Raw genomic sequence first — 20,664 nt, forward strand, 5'->3', positions numbered from 1 at the left:
GGGTGGGGAATATTGATTGATGAATTTTGTGGAAGTAGTAAATTTTTGGAAGAATTCTGCTATTGTTTTATTAAATAAGGCTGGGGCAGGAAACTTGCCTGGGTGTGGAAAACCTGATGGAAAGCCAGTTGATTTTTAGGGCCTACAAAACAGACTAAGACTCCTAAAATACTTTGAAAATTTTACCTACCTTTCAAATTTTTTTCTATAACCACCAGGCAGGCCTGGAAGAAAAAGCCAAAACTTGTGGTGAGATATTTGTAATATCATTTCTGCTTTGCTCAATGATAGAAGCTCTCAGGAGGTGGAATTTGCTCTTCTGGAAGGTTCATAGAGAGGATCCTTGGCTCTGGTATGATTTAACCTCATTCTGACACGGATCGGTAAAACAAATGAATATTTTATAATAAAAAAATAGAAGCATTATGAGATTGTAGGGAGGGAAAAAAAAAATCTGTCTTGTAATTTGAGTGTACAGTTTGAAGAACTTGCAATAGCTGGAATTGGGGCCTTTTAGGATTCCTCAAACCGAGCAAAAGGAAATAATTTTTAATTGGGGCAAGAGTTTGCTTGTGGCTGCAGCATCTCCCGTGGGGTGCAGGCCCAGAAATGTGTGTAACAAATACTGAAGGGTCAGACTTGCCTGGGTCCACGTGCCCTGCCTGGGAGGAAGAGGAGGAGGAGGAGGAGGAGGTCAATGGCACTGCCAGGAATTCCCACATTTCTGGGGCTGCTGGGCTGAGGGCGGATGGAAGCCTCGGGGAGAGGCTGAGGCAGGAGGAGCTGGGAAGCTGCACAGTTTGAAATAGATGGCAGAGGCTGTTGGAGGGCAGATTTTGGCTCAGGAGATGGGAAAGAGGGTTTAAGGAAAGAAGCCAAGCTCTCTCTGTAATACACCATCAGAAGTGTTTATTCTGCGGCAGTGAGAAGAACCGATAATCAGGTGTGTGCACATCAATTATTTAAAACCATTCCAGCAAATACAGCCCTTGACCCCCCCTCACCCCCCACCCCCCCAACAAAAATACTTTGAGTGATCAAAATTTATTTTGATTCCTTCTGCTTCAACACCAAGCATTTGTTCAACTGGATTTGCTGTCGTCACGTAGGAGGGGAAAGAAAAATTAAAAAACGAAAGAGCTTGGGCAAGACAGTGAAGTTTTTTTCCTCAGCTCTATCAAGAAGATGTCCTTTTGTTCTGAAATACTACAGGAATCACAGTAAGTCTTATAAAAGTTATCCAGTCACTGGAGCACTGAACACTTCAGAATCTGTTTCTTGCAAATCCTTACTTCTTTTTGGCAGCTTTTCTAGTTAGGAGAGTGATGGAGAAATCGAGTCCGTGGGCAGGTCCACACCTTTGCAGTCACACTAAAAGGATGAACTGGAAGCACAAAAAGAAAAATAAAGACAGTGTAAGAAATGTTGTCTGAAAGAGAAATTCCTGTCCCATGAACACAGAGTTATTTAAAAGAAACCCCAAACTTAGCCTTATTTAAGCACAATAAAATCAGCCATGTGGCTGCTGCTGATCTATGTAACTCAGATGTCTCACACTCATAGTCCTGTTAGAAACATCCATTTGAAGCCCATTATAAACATAATTAGTTTCTGATGGGAACTGAGTGAGCAGTTGTTATCTCCCCACTCCCTGGGGTGGCCCAGCAGAGGGAAGATGAGCTCCCCATACCCCATTTGATCCCTTTGCTCAAAATGGGGAGGGAAAGGAGATGGGGAGGGGGGAAGGAAGAGGAGAAAACGCTCAGCTCCTGCTTTTGTATTCAGGACACATCCCCACTGCCTTATTATCACATCAGAGAGTCTGGACCCATCGGCGCTTTCATTACGCAACCATTTCCTCCCCCAAGAATTTCCAATTCTGCCATTTTAATTTGTTTGGGGGACACTCGGCAGCCTGCTCCCCTATCAGAGAGGAAATTTGGTTTATTAGACAACATCTCGGAGCAGTTAATCCCACAACTTTATTTTAGACCTTGAGAGGTCAATGCATAATTTAGAGGGGTTTGGATTCCGTTCTGATTGCTTCTCGCTGGAAGCCAACCTCAATTATGCGAGCGCGGCTTTGCGAGGGCCAAAGCCTCGCTTTAATCGTCAAATTTGCTGCCAGGGACCCTGACTGCTGGGTCTGGCCTGCAGGGTGGCAGCCTTGGTGTGCCCAGGCTCCTGGAATCCTCATTTCCAGGGGAATGGGAGCAAACTGCAGCTGCAGCCCCCCCTGCAGCGGTAAAACTCCCCCTGAATTACAGCCTGCGGCACGTGAAGGACGGGAATCCTGTGGCTCACAAACAGGAAGGAAGGAGCAGCAGGATCTTTCCCAGCCACAGCCCTCCTGCCACGAATAATTGTTTCATTTTTGCTGCCTTTGTTTTGCTGGCCTGTAAGAATCCCAACAATTATGTGGCCAGGGACATAAAAAGGCATAAGAGCCAAGGAGATCGTTTCCAGACAGTTCACAAAGGCTCCTCTGTCACACGGTGCTCCAGAGAAATTCTCTGCTGATGGCTCCCGTTACAAGTGGAGGGAATGAAACTTGGAAATACTGTTATTTCATCTTTGTGACACATAAAGAAGTCAATTCAAATGTCAGTTTGCAGCGGAACACGAGATCTCGCTGAAATGCAAGGCCCATTCAAACTTAAAAAATGACAGCGAGCTATAAAAATATCCCGTGTATTTTCAGGACATGGTGCCATTACAGAGCTGAGAGTTGGAGAGACAGACTTCTTTCTAAATAAAAAGCTAAGAACAGGAAAAAAAATTCTGGATTCTCTAGTGTTTGCCTCATTTCCTTGAAAAGCTCCTGAAACCAACGTCATGTTTATTTAGCTTTTAATCACGAGTTACTCAGTCCTCTTTTAATTAAAGCTGAGCCAAATTTAATGCATTTTAACAGCTACAATTCTATCAAATGGTCCACTTGGATACCCTTTTCTGACCAAGCCTCACTTATCCAAAGATCTCATCACTCCAGTCATCTGTGATGTTAGCAGTGCTCTAAGATAAGGGAGTGTGAGTTTGTTGTTGCATAAAAATTCGTGTGTTTACTCCTTCCAGGTTTGAGGAATGACCCCCAGACAGGACAAGTAAGGAGTTTCTGCCTTGCTGACCTTGCCCCTGCAGCTCTGAGAACCCAACACAGTTCCTGCCATGTTTGTGGCAAACCTCCCTTTCATTTCCCTGTGGGCACAGAAAGCAGATGTTTACGTGTGTGGCTGATCTGTACTGGGTAGATATTCAGATTTGTAGATATAAATACGTGTCACACACGTATATGTGACATGCAACGGCTGTGTTTGTCCTTTCAACTCCATGCAAGTCTACAGAAGGAGTTTGTGCTTCAGCAGGCTGCAGTTTGTGTCCAAAACATTAAAAAAAGGCCCAAAAAAAGTGATTTTTCTGCAACAGCTTGGCAGGCTCAGACCCTAAATGACTCACCCAGTGTCTGAAGGCTTCAGAGCTCTGCAGACAGAAGCAAAGCCGTCATGATCAGGCGAGCACACTGCTCACGTGGCCTGCTTGGAATTTAACGGGAAAATCTGAAAACGAATGTGGCAGGAGCCCAGCGCATGACCAACCTCCCAGTCCGGCGAGAGACGTTCCCATCCTTTGCCCGTGTCCTGACAGACTGCAACGTGTCAATCCGAGCTCCATCCGTCCTACACGCGCTTTCTGTGAAGGGAGGAACGAGGCCACGCGCGGATCCCGCTCCGGATCCCGCCCGGCGCCCTGGCCTTTCCTGGCAGCTGACAAAAGGGGTCGATGCTACTCCGCTGGCAGCAGCTGCATAGGAACAGTCGTCGGGTTCGGGTTTGGGGCTTTTTTGTTCATTCTCTTATGGTTTCTTGGGTTTGTTTGGTTTTTATTTTTGCTGGGAAGAGCGGTGTCCGTGAGGTCCTGTCCTGACGATGCCGAGTGAGCCGGAGGGGGCAGGAATGGGCCTGGCCGGGTCCCCGCCGGTGCTACCTGACCTTCTGCAGCTCCTGCCGCAGCCAGGAGGGCAGCGGCTGCCCCAGCCTGTGCAGCAGCTTGGACAGCTCCACGTTGTGCTCGCGGTAGTAACTGGACAGAAACGCTCGGGACTGCGAGGGGGGAAAAGCAAAGCAAGGTCAGGTTAGAGGAAACCACAGGTGCTCTGCTCCCCCTCTCACGGGGGGCACTCGGGGCTCTCTCTTTCAAAGCTCGAGTTTCTGGTTTTTAAAAAACATCAATCCAGTGAAAATACGACAAATTTAAAAAAAAAATGGGGAAAAAAAAAGACAAAGAAAAGCAGCGTTTTTCTTTGGGGTCAATACTAGAACTGCTCCCACAAATTTTTGAGAAGCCCTTACCTCTTGGTCCATTGGTGGGTATTTCCGACCTTTGCTTTTCCCCAGGCACTTTGTTTTCCCTCCTTCCAATAACTGGCACCAGAAACCTTTCTGAGGGTCGAACCTGTAGAGAATCATATCTTTTAAACAGACCTGGCTACAGAAACATCTCCTGGCTCCTGAGACATCAGTGTTAGCCCACAGTTACTGCTGCGCACATCTCTCTCCAGATGACTGGAATTGTGAGCACAGAGTGGGAAACAGCTTCCCTTTCCTGTGGAAACTCTGGGGATTCATTTTTTTTCCCACAGATCTGCCTTGGAAGTGCCTAAAAGCAGGGAGTCTTTGTGCTCTAGCTGCACTGGGTAGTTTTTGTTCTGCTTGTGCAGCACACGGGGTGATCTGCAGGTGTCCTAGGGAAGCTCTGGTTGGTGCTGATGATTTAACCCTCCTGAAAAGTTGGCTGCTCCCTTATCGCTGCATCTAAATACCATTTTCCTTCCTAAGACGGCATTGTAGCATCAACACAGTCTCAGCAGCCTTATCAGAGACATGCAATTTGATTGTGATGTCTGAAATGCAGAGATAGAAGAGGTTTAGATTAAGGCTTGCAAACACGCACTCGCTGAGGAACGAACAGCACGTGGCGCTAAGTTTGGAATTTATTGCTGTGGGACTTGCAGCAGGCATAAAACATCCAAAAGCTGCTACATTCCTGCTACTCAGCAGATGTTTGAGAAGGAGGAAGGGTAATTGGCCGGGACACTGAGTTAATTAGTTACACAGCACCTTTCTGCCCCTGCTCCGTCCGTACGACACGGACGCGCCTGCGGTTTCCGTACGACACGGACGCGCCTGCGGTTCGCTGCTGTGCAGGAGCGAGTGGATTTCAGGAGAAGAGTGAGCCTTCTTCCCGGGTTTTTTCTTGCCCAGCTTATTAATGCAGGCCTGACCTTTGTTTCCTAAATTGTCTCTGTAGCAGTACCAATTAAAAACAAATAAATCATTGATTAAATGGGTATATTGATGATGGATTCGTTTCTGCTTTGGCCTTCCCCATCTGCTCCTCGCATGGTGAAGTGCTTTAGCTGCCTTGCATTAATTTCCCAAGAGGAGCAGCAAAATATCGTGTGCTGGGTAAGAGGGAAACTGCAAAACTGTGCCCCAAAAAATATTCCTGCCTCAGAAGGAACTGTTTTCAATATTATGAAAAGGGTGTGCACATTTGGGAAGAGGAAAAGAGGGTGAGACAGTTGGGGCTGAATTCAACCCTCTGCGTTCAGGAATCACAGAACTCTCAGGGCTTCTGTAAGCGTAATTGGGCAGAGTGGAAGTATTTATTTAAAAATAGTGATAGCCCTAAGGCTAAAGCTACAGGGGAGCATTTTAGAGCTGTCAGCAGGAATCTTCGGAGACCTGGTTCTCTTCCCTTCCCTGCAGAGGAAGCCTGGGGGAGAGGCAGGGTTTTGGGAAGGCAGTACCTGCTGCCAGAGGCAGGGAATGCCTGCGAGGGCAGAGCCAAGAATTGCCACCATGAGGATCTTTCTCTCATTCTCTGACAGAATGTAGCAGCCCTCCAAGGGAGAACATTTTCCTAAGCACATTCTGCTTACCTTGTGTTTTCCCCGAGCCCTGCCTCTGTGTCCCCTCTGCTCCCCTCCCATGGCTCTGGATAGTGCCTGCCTTCTGCCTGGCTTGACTTTACTCTCCTGCAAGCCTTTCACATAATTAGTCAGGGTGATGGACTTGCAGCTCAGTGCTGTTCACAGGACTGGCTCCTCAGGCTGCTTCCTGACACCTTTAAAAATGTGTGGTGTGCAGTTGTCAGGCAGTAATGACCAGGAACAATCCTAGGCAATCTTTTCCCCTTTGACAAGCCCCACCAGAAAGCAGCTACATACTTTACTGCATTTTGCCCTTCCATCCCAAATCTGTGCAGAACTGCGTGCTTCCACAGCACATTTGCATTCTTGATGCCTCTAAACAAGGAGCGCATAATTTTATGGATCTGTTTACAATCCATTTTTCCTGTCCAAACCAGTACGAGAGGCCAAATTTCTTCGTGCTGTGCGACTCCACTGACTTTAATTTCATTCCAGAAAGGAAGATATATGTCTGTGGGCGTGGATTTTAAGAACCCAGCAGAAGGCACTGCAGATGTGCAGTTGTGAGTTGTTCAAACATCAATAGCTCAGCTCTGTGATCAGACTCCTCCTCCCCTCCATCCGCTTTGGAAACCAGAGACTTAAAAGACTGAGTTCTGAAATCCAAAATTCTTCCTCTTGAAAAAGGTTTTGGCAGAGCAACTTTCTTAAGCACTGATGTCTTGCTTTGAACCTGTGATATCAATAAGCTGAACCCTGCCAGGAGAGGAACCATTAAATGGTAATTGTGAGCAGAGAGGAGCAGTGTGGGGCAGCCACAAAGTCCGTGCCTGTGTTTCCCTCAGGACCAGCCTGCAGGGAAGGTGAAGCAGAGGCTTTTCTGCGTCCCGCTCCATGTGCTGGCTCGTGCTCTCTGCTTGCACAGGGACTTGGATAAGCCTCCACTGCAGTGCCAGGCTTCCCAGATATCCCAGGGCTTGGGCTGTAAGGAGATGATGCTCCTCACACAGAGGCTCAGGGCAAAAGCTCCTTACAGTTTTCTGCTGGACTAAGAGGGGAGAGGGGAATTCAGCCCAATCTCTGCAGGAGTGTCAGCCCTACATGGAAATCCAGACAGGAAAATGGGATTGGGGAATGAGTGGTTCTAACCCAACCTCTGCCATCAGGCTCCTACAGGGATGATAAAGACACTTAAGCCAAACTTTCCACACCTGACACTCCAGGCTTCAGCTCCTGGAGACTCCACGCTTTTCAAAGTTATGGTTGTCCTGATGCATTGTCTGTTTGTAATTAATAATCATCCTGGTGGGAGGGGGATGCACCCTGGGATCCCACAGGGCAGGTGAAAAAAGGAATACACTCACGTGAGGGCTTCAGAGTAATTGTAGTGAGGAGAGACTCCCAGAAACTTCTGCACTTCATCCATCACTGTAGCAGGGTCACTTCTCAGCTGCTGTCCATCAATAATGAGCAACTGCAGGGGTAAACATGGCACTTATTTGGAAACAGGACCAAGGTAAACAAAATAATGGCATTATTTCACTTCTGTGACAGCCTGGGTTTAAATTAGCACCTGACTTTGTACAGTGGTTAAAAACATTCATATGGATGAACTCCTTTTTTTAGGTTTACTTTTTGCTTCATAGAGTTGTATTTGCCTAGGTGGGCACCTTGCAACTCTGTGTGTGCACCTTGTTCCAATGCAGGAGTTAAACCTCCCAAGCCAAACCTGAGTCTCAGAGAATTCTGACAAGAAGAGATAAGCAAAGGATGTCAAATATTGTTGAGTTTTATAAGGTGTCTGTGGGCAATCCTGAGGAGAGAAGGCAGCAGCTCCAGGTGAGGGCAGAGGTAGAACAGGGCATGGGATGCTCATCACCCTTTGCATGCTCAGAGTTTGCCAGGACATCCCCATCTCCTCTGGAGGAGTAAATGGGGGTGAGGTGGGTGAGGAGGAGACAAGCAAGGCCTGTTTGCTCCCAGAGCAATACTGCCCTTGCTACCAGCTCAGCAGCTGCAGGCAGGACTCCCTCCCCATTTATGAAAGAGTACAAAGGCCAGAGATGAAAGAAAGAAGTAAATGACTATCTGAAATTTTCTCCCTTCTCCTGGAAATGGGATTGACCTGTTTCTCCTCTCTGTAGTACAGCTGAGACTATGAAAACAAAAGTGAGGATTGCAAGAAGGCAGTGAATCTAGTTCTTTTTGTTGTGGGTTTTTCTCCTGACAAAGTAGGCGACACTCGGCTCCTTTCAGCAAAATTCTGCCTCACCCAGAGGAGTCTCTGGGGATCCTTGTTCATTTGCTCCTCGTGAAACAGCTTTTCACAGCTTTGTCTACTGACATGTGGCCATGTGCTTGGATAAAGAGTGCCCGTGCATGTACTTCGTAGTACTGAAATGTTTGCTTTAGGTTATTTTCTTATTACGACTTCAGCGACGGAGATACTCTTTAGATCTATGCCTTTAGGTGAATTTGTCATGGCAAAGGTTATAAAAGACAATTTGATGGAATAGCTGAAGGAAGAGGGGGCAAAAGGAGGAATCTATGCTCCAGCCCGAGAAGGGCCAATTCCATAGCAGGACCCAATAAATGTGAAGCTTTCTATGACAGGGACTGAGTGGGAAGCAGGACGAAATCCCTTCTTAGAAAAATCCCTGGCATTTTCTAAGCAAATTTTCCAGACCTTCCCACAACATCTCATGCTGCAGCTGCAGCTTTCTCGTGCAGCAGGAGCCTCGGGGACTCCTTTGGGGCTTGCCAAGGCTCAGGGAGCCGAGCCTGGTCCTTACCTGGGAGGCAGGGAAGTGCGAGAGCCACCTCTGGATGTGCAGCGCGTACCAGCCGGGCGTCAGGCAGCGCTTCTGCAGCGCCCGGATCTCCGGCGCTGCCCAGGGGCTGCAGGTGATCACTTGGTAAAAGTTGAATTTCAGGGCAGCGGGGTCCTCGTGGGAGCGCTGGTGCTGGTGGGAGACATTGAAACACCTTTCACTGGGATGCTGGGGATGGAGCCTGGAATCCTGCAGGAGCTGCCAGGAGGGCTGTGCTGGCAGCCCTCGGCTCCTGCTCAGCGCCAGCTCTGCCGGGCAGGAGAGGGATGGGGGCCAAGGAAGCAGAGTGGGGACAGCACTCCCTCAAGGCTCCCCTGGGGCGTGAGGAGTCACTCTTGTGCTACTTTGCCTTGGCAGCTGTAAAGGTGCCAATGAGACATTACACGGGACCCTGGCCGTGCTTTATCCCTTGCAGAACTTCCTGGCAGTATCAGAAATGATGTGTTTCCTGCTTATTCCAGCATTATCAATCTGAGTCCATTTTAACACTGCATTTAGTGTTTCCTTTATGTGCATGCCTACACCACATTTCACGAGTGTGCCTATACATTTTGCTAAAAACAGAATTTTTAAATGGTGCGGATTTTGTTACGGAAGGGCGTGGGCTCGGTAAAAAACAAGGGAGAGCATCCTGGAGTTTCCTGGGGAAAACAACAGGCTCGCTTTTGTTTCCAAGGAGAAAAAAAACCACAAAGCCACTGTCTCCAGACACAGCTCTTTTTAGCTCCTTGGAAACTTCAGGAGACACTGGGTCCATTTGTGCCCTGCTGAGCTGACGCTGGGGGAAGGGATGCGGGGCCAGATCCGCAGCAGGAAGAGCTCTGATTCCCTGGCTGGGCCCCTGCTCCTTTTCCCTGTGTATCTCCCTGCTCTCCCTCTCTGCCCTGTCAGCTGTAATTGAGATTAAACTGTTTGTTTCCAGCTGGTGGCAGCTCTGTGCTGGGAAATTTCATCATTTCTGACACCGGTGTCGCAGGTGCCAAGTGCAGAAGCTGGCATCCTGCATCCTCCCGCTTCCACACGGTGCCAGTGCTGTGCCACAACTCCTGCTCCTCACTCAAGGACACACTGGCTCCACCGTGCATTCCCTGGGGCAAAGAATCCCCTACCTGGTACCAGGAATAGGCGCGGTCGGACGGGTCGATGAGGATGGTGATGATCTTGGCCTTGGGGATGAGGGAAGCAGCTCTCTTGGGAGCTTCCTCAGAATGGAAATAGTTGGCACTTTTCTCAAAGAGGAGGTCGGTGGTGATGTTGGAAGGAGTGGGGAAGAAATCCATGTACCTGGGAGGGGAAGAGGCTTGTTAGAATTAGCAGTAGCACAAAAGGGTCGTGGCCCCGTGTTTCCCGTTTCATGGGGGGTGAGAAGGTGAACTTTCAGACATAATTCTCAAGAAGCAAAATTGAATTTGTCAGCTCAGCCCAGATGGGAATAATGGGAATGCATCTTGGCTCTTAGGTGGTGTTGGTAATAGCTAAAGCCCTCATGAAGTCTGGTAATTAGGTTTTTCCTGTGATGGATGGGATTTTTGCTAATAACTTCAGCGTCAAAGGGATATCTTTCACCGGTTTGGAGTGAGTTCAGTTTTAGCTGCAGAAAAAAAAATGGGAAAAGCTTCAAAATGTCAACATTTAATGTCAACATTTAAATGTCAAACTGTTTAATTTTAACATTGTTGAAGTACTTCATTTTGGAACTGACATATCTTTGCTTTTGGACGCTCTCGGAATGCAAGATTTGAGTTTTGCCTTTGGATAGTCTCTTCCATTTAAAAATTGATTGGATGGATTCTCATGAAGAGATAAATGGAACCCTACTTCATGAAAAGCCACTTTGGGAGGAACAGAGTTTAAGTCAGTGCAGCTACAGCCACGACAAGACAGAGATGTTATTCAGCGTGGAGACAGAACTCATGACAGAGCTGCCTCTTGCATTCACTTGTGTGAAAACTCAGAAAAGTCTTACTGTAATAGCTAAACAAAATTAGGACCTTGATTAAATGTCCCATCATTACCAATTAGATTCTCTTTCTATCTGATAATTCCAAGCATAAGAGATTCATCCAGCAATTAAACCGATGTCACACCCGCTCCTGGAATTGTTCCACTGTGGTTTTCCATGTACTGAGGATGAGCACCTCGTTTTCCTCATTCTTCTTACCAGTCAATTCCCTTGTGGTAGTTGTTGCCATTGAAAAATTGAACTTCCTCAAAAGTTTTTGGACTGGGGAGATTGCTGATAATGGAAGGATGCATCAGAAGGAATAAATAAAGGGCTGTTGTTCCTATGCCAACAAAGAGAGATGCCATTAGGAAATATTAAAAAAAAAGAGCTCCTTTGACTTTGTAGCAACTTTTTAAAAGCTTTTCTTGTGTTTCTTACCTGTTTTCTGGGGTCCTATCACCAGGAATTTGGGCAGGTGGTCGCAAGTTTTGTCTCTGGACCAAATATCCCTGTGTCGTTTATCGTCACACGGGTTCTGAAGGAGAAAAGGCGGCTGTGGACATGGCACTGGGGGGATCCAAAATCTTTGCAGGGTCTCAGTGTTATGCACTAATGCCAGAGCCCTACACTGAGTAACCAAATCCCTCTGTGAGCGTGTACAAGGGTCTGGAATGACTGAGAACTAGGTTCAGTCATTAGCAGAAAAAAAGAAGAAGGGGGAGGAAAAAGATTGAAACATTGATTTAATCACGTTTCCATTTGAGGTTAAAATGGAAACCTCTGAATAGCTTCGAGGCATTACTTTTTGAGCTGTCAGAATGGTTTCGGATGCATGGGGCTTAGTGCCAATTTTAATTTACGTGAGAATGCAAAAGGGAAGGACAAAATAGGGATGTGGGATATTATTCATCTCCTTATCTTTCTACTACCTATGAATGCAAAATAAAAACCTGGGAACAAAAGGCCCTGCAGAAGAGGTTGGGACTGGCTGCCTCTTCAAAGCAGTTATCATACAGATGCTGCTTTTGCATAGTGTTGGCTGGTAGCAGAGCATACGCTTTGCTGGGGAATCAAATTAACAAAGTATGACGGAGAAAATCATTAACTGATGGGAATTGCTGCGGCCCAGTGGAAATATTATAGATTTATACTTCCTTTGTAGCTGGGCCATAAAAGAATAGGGGAAATTTTCTGCACCTTTTTGCCAGTGAAAGCCCTAAATAACTGCTCAGGTTTCCTTGATGCCACCCTGGATTTATGCCTGCCTGGCCAAAGGCACAAGGTGGCTCACGGTGTTCCGGTTCAGAGAAGAGGCAGGTGTGTGCAACCATTAAACTGCAGCGCTGGGATCACATTCCCACCCTTAAAAAAAGGCTTTTTAAAAGATGCTTGTTTGTGGATTGCAGCTGGAGGAGGAAGGGGAGGTGACTTTACCTGCCAGAGAGGGTCTGTCTGCTCGGGGAAGAGCTCGAAGTACTTCTGAGCCAGCTGCACGGGGGGCAGCGTCTGCAGCTTGAGGTTTGTGGAGCTCTTGACAAAGCTGGCAAGGTTGGCAAAGGTGTACAGGCCCAGGCGGTCGTTCCCATAGTTGGACAGGTGGGTCATGAAAATGCTGATCTGGGGGACAAGAGGAGACTTTCAGGCAGGGCACACCAAGAAATCCAATATACTGCCTCACCCCAGTGCTGCCTAGAATAGCATGGCTGTAAGGAGGGGAATAAATTCTGCCACACAAACACTCCCAGGCTTTGTGAATGATGGTATCTCAGCTAAGTATCTCTGTCTTTTTTTTTCTCCTTAAAGCTGATATAACTTCTTTCTTTTTATCAGCCTTCACGTGGCCACTGCCTTGTAGATCTCATGATTTATCTCAGAAGGATAAAGAGAGTTTAAAGAAATAATGTGACAAATGTATTTCCCAGCATTTTCTTTCCAAGAGGTGATTAAACTGAGTTTTGTGGCTGGTTTGCCTGTAGGTTGTCATTATTTACTTTTATGAAGATGGCACCAAACCGAATGTTGTCACTTGGATGTTTTAGCGCATTGGCCTGAGACAGGATGGACTGACAGTGAAACCTGATTACAGCTGCAGGCAGGTTTGGGGGACTGAAGCACCTCATTCTGAAGAAATTAGCTATCAGCATTGAGGACACCTGATTTCCAGGTTAATGGTTTGCTTTGCAGAGCGGTAATTGTGTCTCTAATTGTTATCAGGTGGGGATGATTAGGAGTGGGTGAAGTTTCGGTAGGGAAGAGGTTGCAGGATTACACGTGCACCTTTCTCCTTTGGAAGAATCTTGTTCAGGTCAGTGAATTTTGATTTTTTTTAATTAAAAATTAATTGAATTAAAGGGCTGGAGGGTAGCTGGATGTGGTTTGAGTGACACCTTGCACAGCCCAGGCGTGGGGGACAGTGCTTAGGCAGCATTCCTTCGGAGCTTGGAGTGTGGGTCAGATATGCTGGAGATAGGCTCTGAAATACTTCTCTGTGTGTCTTGGGAAGGATTTTAGCTGTGATTCACTTGAGGAGAAAGCTTTCCCTCCAGCTTCTGCTCTGTTATCCCAATCTTGTCCCTAGAACATCACAAGGAGAAGAAGCCACCAGCCCCCTGCTCTCACCCTCTCGCTGTGCCAGGGTGGTGCTTCTTTAATCTTCAGCCCCCAGCACTGGGAAACATGTCCATTAATTTGTTAAATTTTTATCAGGGCTTTCAGTACCTCTCCAAGGGAGAGGCAGATGGAGCTTAGGAGAAAGGGTCCCTCACAGCCTATCTGCAGTGGGTTTGCATTTTGCACACTTTATGCTACAGAAGGGAATTTTTTCTTCACTTTTGTTCTGCTCTGGGCCTCAGCTAAGCAGAGATTGGAAACTGTGCAAGTTGATTTTTTCTGTGGAAACTGTACAAGTTGGTTTCTCCTGTGGATTGATTTGGTGTATTCCAGTGCCTGAGTGTTTTGTGACCCCAAGTATTTGCTGTGAAACAGAGTGAATCTTAAAATTACCCTGGACTTGGTGCATGTCTCTGTGTAGTAGCCTAGAAACTTATCAGGAAAGTAATAAATCAGCCACTCCTCATGAAATAAGCCCCCAGCCAACACAAACACATCCTTGTTAGTTTAACTCCTGTAAATGTGAAAAGTTTTTCCTGCAAAGTGTTTTAAAGTGATGAAAAGGAAAGCACTCTCAGGAAATGTTGATGGAGAATATCACCTTGTCTCTGGAGCGTTTGTTTGATGAGTGCTAAAGGGTCTGCCAATGACATTTGGTATTATTGCAGTAAATGAAGTATGCAAGTAAATCTGTGTGCTCTTTGTGCTTTGTTTACACTTCAAAATGGATGAGATGGTTTTTAATGTTAAAATGTTCTTGTAAGAGAGGAATATTAGGTTATTCTAGGAATTTCATTAGGCTGCAAACCAATTGGAAAGATCCAATTAATCCATCTTCATGGACTCAAAAGATCTCGGACATTTCTCTTGACTACTTTTGTACTCTTGATCTTTTTGGAAGTGAAAAACCCTCAGATATGATGTGTTATTTGTGAATAAAACTGGATTTTATTCTTTGCCATCTATCTCCAAATCACAGGGGATGAGAGGTGATGGGTTTTAACTGTTCATGTTTAGAGCAGGGATGTTATCAGGTTGTTTGTAAAGTAATGGCAGGACCATGGCACCGTTTCTCTCTGTGGTTTTTTGTTCCTAGGGCTATTCCACATCACTTAGATCTAGAATTGAGATATACATTGTTTTTTCTATACAGAACATTTGTATGTGCAGGCTTGTGTTATAGAGAAAATGAACCTCCAGCAGCTAGTGGAGAGAAAAAAGGGCATTTTAGAAAGATTATTGGAATATAAACCAGTGCCTTGCAACTGCCTTCTGTGCTTAGAGTTTGTGTGCTTGCTCTGGATGCACAGCCCTATTAAATCAGAACTAAGAGCTTTTTTTTCATTCTGTGTTTGCCAAACCTATCACAGACTTAGCTAAAAGCGCATGCTTTCAGACAAAGGCTAGCCACCTGCCTCTGGAGGGCACATCTCAAGGATGGCAATCCCTTGTTGGGAATAAGATATTGGCTGATTCTTTTCTGTTGATATCTGTAACTCTCCCTCTTCATCTATCAAGCACTTGCAATGAAAAAATCCATTAGCAAACTTAGGTATGAATGTGTTCCACCTCCTCCTCCTCTCAGCCATTCCATAATTAAATAGGGTCAATGTTCCCTTTTAGGTCCTTTCCTCCTGCTGCTTGTTTGGCCCTGGCCCATTGCTGGAAAGCCCAGGAGCCAGGAATGGGTGTCATGTGGGAATTCCCCTGTTCTGAGAGGAAATCGATGCTCATTGTCTTTAGAGGCTTTATTTCCTTGCCTTTTCACCTCTTAATAAGATTTGCCAGAAGGGAGGAATTAATGGGAGCGGTGTAGCTGGGCCTCGTGTGTGACAGAGCCATGTCAGGCGATGCAGGGCATTCTTGCCAGAATGTTTGGGTGCGTTTTTCCCGCTCCAAATCCACCAGAATGAGTTCTGCCCCTTGGATTTCTGGCTGTGCAAACGGGGTGGCAGAGCTGGGGGATGCAGACCTGCCAGGTTTTCATGTGCTCATCTCTGCCAGGCTGGCCATGGCAGTGCCTTTTCCAGTCTGGAGCGGCTCTCCCACCCCAGCAGCCTCTCCTGTTACGGATCTCCAGGCTCATCCCTCCTGAGCCAGAGCCCCGGTCCCTGATGATGAATCCTGTAATGCAGCTGCTTGTGAGGCTAAGAGGAAGCTGGAGTTGGAGTTTGTGTTGACAAAGCACTAATTTTAATAATGACAAATGGTTTCCCTAGAATTCAGCACTATTCATATTCATCACCCTTCTGCTGCAGAAGCAAATTCATTTATATGCCTGAATATCTTGATTTTTTTTTTTCCCTCACTTTTCCTCTCTTTTCACTCTGCACATCTGTTTATACTTTAATGTTCTTGACAGGATAATCAAATATTTTCCAAATTTACTATCTCTAAAGAAAGCAACGAAGTCAGTGTTTGGGCAGAAGCATTTTTGCCTTTGATTGAAGGGGAAACAAAACCACTGAAAGGCATTTTATTTCCCATGCCCGTATTCATTCCTGTGTCTGCTCTCCACCCCGAGCGCTCCCAGGATGGGAGTGGAAGCTGCTGTCCATCAGTGCTGGGAAGTGGCCTTGGGACAGCTGTACAAATGCTGTAGAGCCTCTATGTTGTTTTAAAATTCCCTATTGGAAGAGCAAAATTGTTTCTCATTTACCCGGGACCGCTTTCTGCTTTTCCATTGTTTAGTTGGCAGGATTAAATGAATTCCTTAGTATTGACAGAACAATCCTGTGCCTTGTTCCTTTCCTTCTGAGGATACAGTTGCTAGGTTTGATATTTTGGGGTTTTTTTTCTATTATCTCTCCTAGTTTTGTCTCTAAAATAAAGGCTAAATCAGGAGCACATTCCAACACAGCCGCTGTTCTTTGGGTCATACACATTTTTGACACCACAGATGGTGGGGTCCCAGATGAAGAAAATGGGTTGAGAAGTTCAAATCCATTAGTTATTTATATTAATTATGTATTTTTTTTTTTAAGCCTGCAATTAGAAAATAATGGGATTTATTTTAGTTTTTTTGGTATTTTTTTTTACTGTTAGCACATGTGTTCAGAGGCTGTGAAAAAATAACTGCTGCCTTTGATGAATTTGTGCAATTGGCGTGTAGCTGCGTGAGGGTGGGAAATGTGAATGGATGTTTTATGGCCGTTCATTTGTCACACTTGTGTAAGTGATCAGCAGCACAGCTAATTGTGGCCAAAGCTAAATGAATTCTGCCCAAATGCGCTGCTGCAGCTCACATCTGTGGGCCCCAGGAAGCCTTTGCAGAAGTCTACAGCAATTCAATCCTCTTGTTATTTCCATTTTCTACTGAAATTCATGATATAGGAATTTGTTTTCTTGCCATCTGTGTTTTCTCATTGAAAAGACTTCCTTAGACTATAAACTCTCTCAAAAAAAAATGCCAATATCTGTTGAGTTCAGACTTGAGAATAAACCCAAGTTCAAATTAAGGAAATAAAGCAGATTGCAATGGTTTTGGGTACTGCTGGCTTAGGTCAAGCTGAACATGAGGCAGAGCTGTGGAGGACAAGGCACATCCAGGCAAGAAGAAGCCCAAATAATGATGAGTTTGGATAAGTGCCCATAGATGACAGTTTCTCTGCCATTTCTCCTTAGAGATGTGGTAAATTAAGATTTGCTTCTAATTGTGCTTGGAATGATGGGATAATTAATGTTTTTTATCTGTGACACGACACTCTGTAAACTCCAGGTAGAGCAAGGCAATGCAATCCTGGCATTCCCTGTGGAAATGACTGCCCAGGACCCTGCCCAAGTTACAGAGCAAGTGTAAATCATTCTGTTTATTCAGAGCACTCCTATAAACACTAAGAGTTTTCACCAGGATATTTTCTTTTGGACTGCAAAGAAATGCCTGGAAAATGGATATAGGTTGGAGATACAGGAGATTTATCATTTGTTTTTATAACAGTTGTACTGTCATGTTGCTATCTTAGCAGTTTTCTGATTGCTCTGGGTTATAGAGTGTTCATAAATGATGATTAATTAATCCAGTTTGGTGGCCTACTCTGAGCAAACAAACCTCAGAGTTAATTTAATTCTCCACTCTTGGATTCAGAGGAAAAAAAAAGAAAAGGGCAGCATTTTCAGTTCACTAGAGGATATAATATTCTCAAATCAGCCGCTTTCCAATTAATTTTGAGCGGCGAACACAGCGAGGAAATTTTCTTCTTGTCCATTTACTTCTATTAAGGATTCATTTTCAGTAATCACAGAGTTCTGAGTCAGCTTGTTTTCACCTGAAAGGCTTGCTCCTGACACTTGAATAAATTTTTGCATGGTGTGTGTATGAAGGTAAAAGATGCTTTCCCTCCATCCCCGGTACCCCCCTTGTTGACACACCGTCGTTTATTGCTATTTCTGCCATCACCCAACTTGCTGGGAAGGACTTGTGGAAAAATAGCAAAAAGCAGCAGCTTTCAACAAGCAGGGAAATGTCATGAAAGAAGGAAAGGAGATGTGCTATCCTTGAAATACTTTGCTCATGCTCTGGGTTTCAAGCTAATTAGTTTCTAAATATGCTGCTGAAGGCTTGAGTTTCCATGGGATAATATTTCCCTGTAGAAGCTCTGTGCAGCCATGTGGGATGAGCAGGAAAAATAATAATTTACTGAGGGGGGGAAATGATTAAAAAATGTGAGGAAGGTCAGGGTTGATTTGGTGTGTTCATGACCATTAAGATAAATTCTGATGTAACTTGTTAACAAAACTCCCTTTTCATTTGGTCCAATGAACCTTTCCCTCTTGTCAGCTCCGAGAGGGACCCGTCCCTGTGGCTGTACCCTGATAATTGCAGCTCCACGAATATTGACATTTTTTAGTGGGGAGGTTGCCTGCCTGCCTTTTCCTGTCCCTGAAATGTGCTGAGATGCTCAGCTCACAGGGCCCTCAGCAGAGCTGCACTGTGAATTGCTTTTGGATTGCAGCACATATCCTACAATGCCCAAGGTTATTTTTTATTCTTTCTATAGCTATGCTCAGAGAAACAAAGCAAATAAAAAGAAAAATATTAGCAACATTCAAGATGTTCCATAATAACATTCCCAAATCTCTTGTGGAAGCTATAAATTAACCCCTCTCTGCATTTACTTTTAATATTCCAAAGCAATAATGTGTGATTCTACTCTGTCTGTGATGAGAGAGAGAGAGCAGGGAACAAGAACAAAATCTTCCAAGTGTGGCACAAGCGGGACGTGGAGAATGTAGCTCGAACAGGCTGGAAATGAGCAATAACCCTTTAGTCACGGTGAGAGTTTAAAAATGGAAATGCCTTTAAGTGGCCTTCAGAATTAAAAGCGTCCCATGCCACTTCTGAGGGAGTTAGAATAATAATGTACATTATTATGGGCTGCCTGTAGCTTCTGCTGAGGGGAGTTCAAAGTTACTTTTCAATCACAGGTCTGATTTCGCTCTCGACAACCAAATTCCCACAAAAAAAAAATAAAAAAATAAAAGCAGCTAATCTTCCTGAAATTCATCTGCCACATTTCACCTCTGGTTAAAGCTTCTTAGGGGTGTTTGATTGAAGTGGGAAGAGAAGCCTGAAGAAGTGTTTGACTTGTCCCTTTTTCTGCTTTTTTTTCCATTTTTAACCTGATCTGTCAGCTGCAAATACGTGGTACTTGGGTGGGTTTGTGGGCCAAATGTGGTGCAGGGTATGCCTGGCTCTAGATCCTCTGAGGTGAGGCAAGTGTAAATCTAGAGTAGGGAGGCTTCTGTGTTCAAAAATATGGAGAAAAATGTCTTGTGCCTATTTTTATGGTGAAACCATGGAGAGGAGTTCAGTGGGAGATGGAATAAAAACACCCTGAGAGAGGAAGGGGGAAAGGAAGAGTCAGCCCAGGCAAAATCCTGTGTAACAAGGAGAGAAAGGAAGAGTAGGAAGGGCACTGCAGAAAGGGGAGGCAGGATTCTGGGTTATCCTAAAGCTTTTCAAGGTGAAGAGGTAATGGAAAAAAATGCATCACATGGGCAAATAAATCCAATTGACTGCCTGCTCAACCAGGCCGGTGGGTGCTGCTGCTTCTCCTCAAAGCCCCTTACACTGATTTTTGCTGCAGTGTTTGACTGAGGAGCCTTTTGTGCTGTCACTTGCTGGCTTAATAAAAAGCTCTCTGGTTTAAAGAGGTGTTTTTTGTTGTTTTTTTTTTAGGAGAAATGACTCTCTCGCTGTTGTTTGTAGAGGCAATAATATTTAGGGCTGTATTTATTAGCTTATCTTGGCTGTTAAATGTTTATGGCTGTTGTTTATGGCCTGTGGAGCAGGGGAGGGAAGGAGAGGAGCCATCAAAGAAGATAGTGGGAGACCTTGTGGATGCTGAAGAGGTGATAAATAGAACAGTTTGTAAAAGCATTAAACGTGTCACGGCTTTTGCCGGGAGACTGAATGAAGGGCAGCGGTCAGAGAACCCACTCGCTTTAGAGCCTGACATTTGGATGTGGAAAAACCCCCCTGAAAACTTCAACTCCAATGGAGTTCTCTAACTTTCCTTTTGGGAAACCTGCTTTGTTTTGGTTTTCTGCTGAAAGAATTTCAGCTTTGGAGAGACTGCACGTTACAAATGGGTCGCTTTTAATTGTGAATTTCGATGGGTTATATTTGGAAGCCAAGAGAGGGATTTGCTCTTTTCATCCCATTTGCTCTCCCCACCTCCTGCTCCGTGTTTGGTCATGGTTTCAGTTGCTGGGAGCCTCACAAAATACCTTGGCACACCACAGCTTCCACACCAAACTCCCTTTCCAATAAAATCCAGGCTGCTTTTACTGCTGGTTAACTTGGCAAAACCAGAAGTGCCTGGAGAGTTCATGGGGAGATGTTTAAAAGGAAAAGAAGGTGGAACAGCACTGGTGAAGCCAACAGTGAGGAAGGGAGATCTTAAGGACATTGTCTGTGAGAAGAAAAAGTTATTTTAAAGCACAATTAAGCTAAGCAAATAATGAGAGGTAGAATTCTAAAAAGGCTGAAAATAACTGAAATGTTGAACTGCTTGAAATGCCATAAGTGTTTTTTCATCTTATATAACCCAGTGAAGCAAATGTTAAAAAAATATCATTAAAAGCACCTCAAAGCACTGCAGAAAGTTGTACAGAATTGGGAAGGTTGAGGAAAAGATGACATCATGCTGTTCAAAATAGTTTTAAACAGAAAATAAATTTTTATGGGTTTCAGGCTGACTTTGCTTCTGCTGCTGGAGCTGTGGAATGCTGCACACCTGCAGAAAACCTAAATATTTCTTCCCAATGCTGTTCAGAACCAGAAAATTTTCTACCATATTGACATAGCTGAGTGGTGTTATTTTCCTATTAAGGACATGGTGTTC

At 45.1% G+C, this 20,664-nt stretch overlaps 1 protein-coding gene across 3 annotated transcripts in view; it reads right to left on the reverse strand.

The window, feature by feature from the left end:
• Positions 1 to 1,301: 1,301 nt before the first annotated feature.
• LOC107203289 (bifunctional heparan sulfate N-deacetylase/N-sulfotransferase 4) overlaps positions 1,302 to 20,664 on the reverse strand; it is a 67,732-nt gene continuing 48,369 nt past the window's right edge. For 2 of the 3 annotated variants that reach the window (XM_015625151.3, XM_015625152.3), the window contains 9 exons: positions 12,143 to 12,325; positions 11,147 to 11,243; positions 10,925 to 11,048; positions 9,873 to 10,047; positions 8,725 to 8,895; positions 7,297 to 7,406; positions 4,350 to 4,452; positions 3,457 to 4,100; positions 1,302 to 1,384 (listed from right to left, as the gene is read on the reverse strand). In XM_015625151.3, the coding sequence (XP_015480637.1) occupies positions 3,981 to 4,100; positions 4,350 to 4,452; positions 7,297 to 7,406; positions 8,725 to 8,895; positions 9,873 to 10,047; positions 10,925 to 11,048; positions 11,147 to 11,243; positions 12,143 to 12,325 (1,083 nt within the window). In that variant the 3' untranslated portion in view covers positions 1,302 to 1,384; positions 3,457 to 3,980. The remainder of the gene's footprint in view (positions 1,385 to 3,456; positions 4,101 to 4,349; positions 4,453 to 7,296; positions 7,407 to 8,724; positions 8,896 to 9,872; positions 10,048 to 10,924; positions 11,049 to 11,146; positions 11,244 to 12,142; positions 12,326 to 20,664) is intronic. The other variant, XM_015625153.3, reaches the window with a different exon arrangement.

This window comes from Parus major, chromosome 4, assembly GCF_001522545.3.
Source record: "Parus major isolate Abel chromosome 4, Parus_major1.1, whole genome shotgun sequence".
Lineage (NCBI taxonomy): Eukaryota > Metazoa > Chordata > Aves > Passeriformes > Paridae > Parus > Parus major.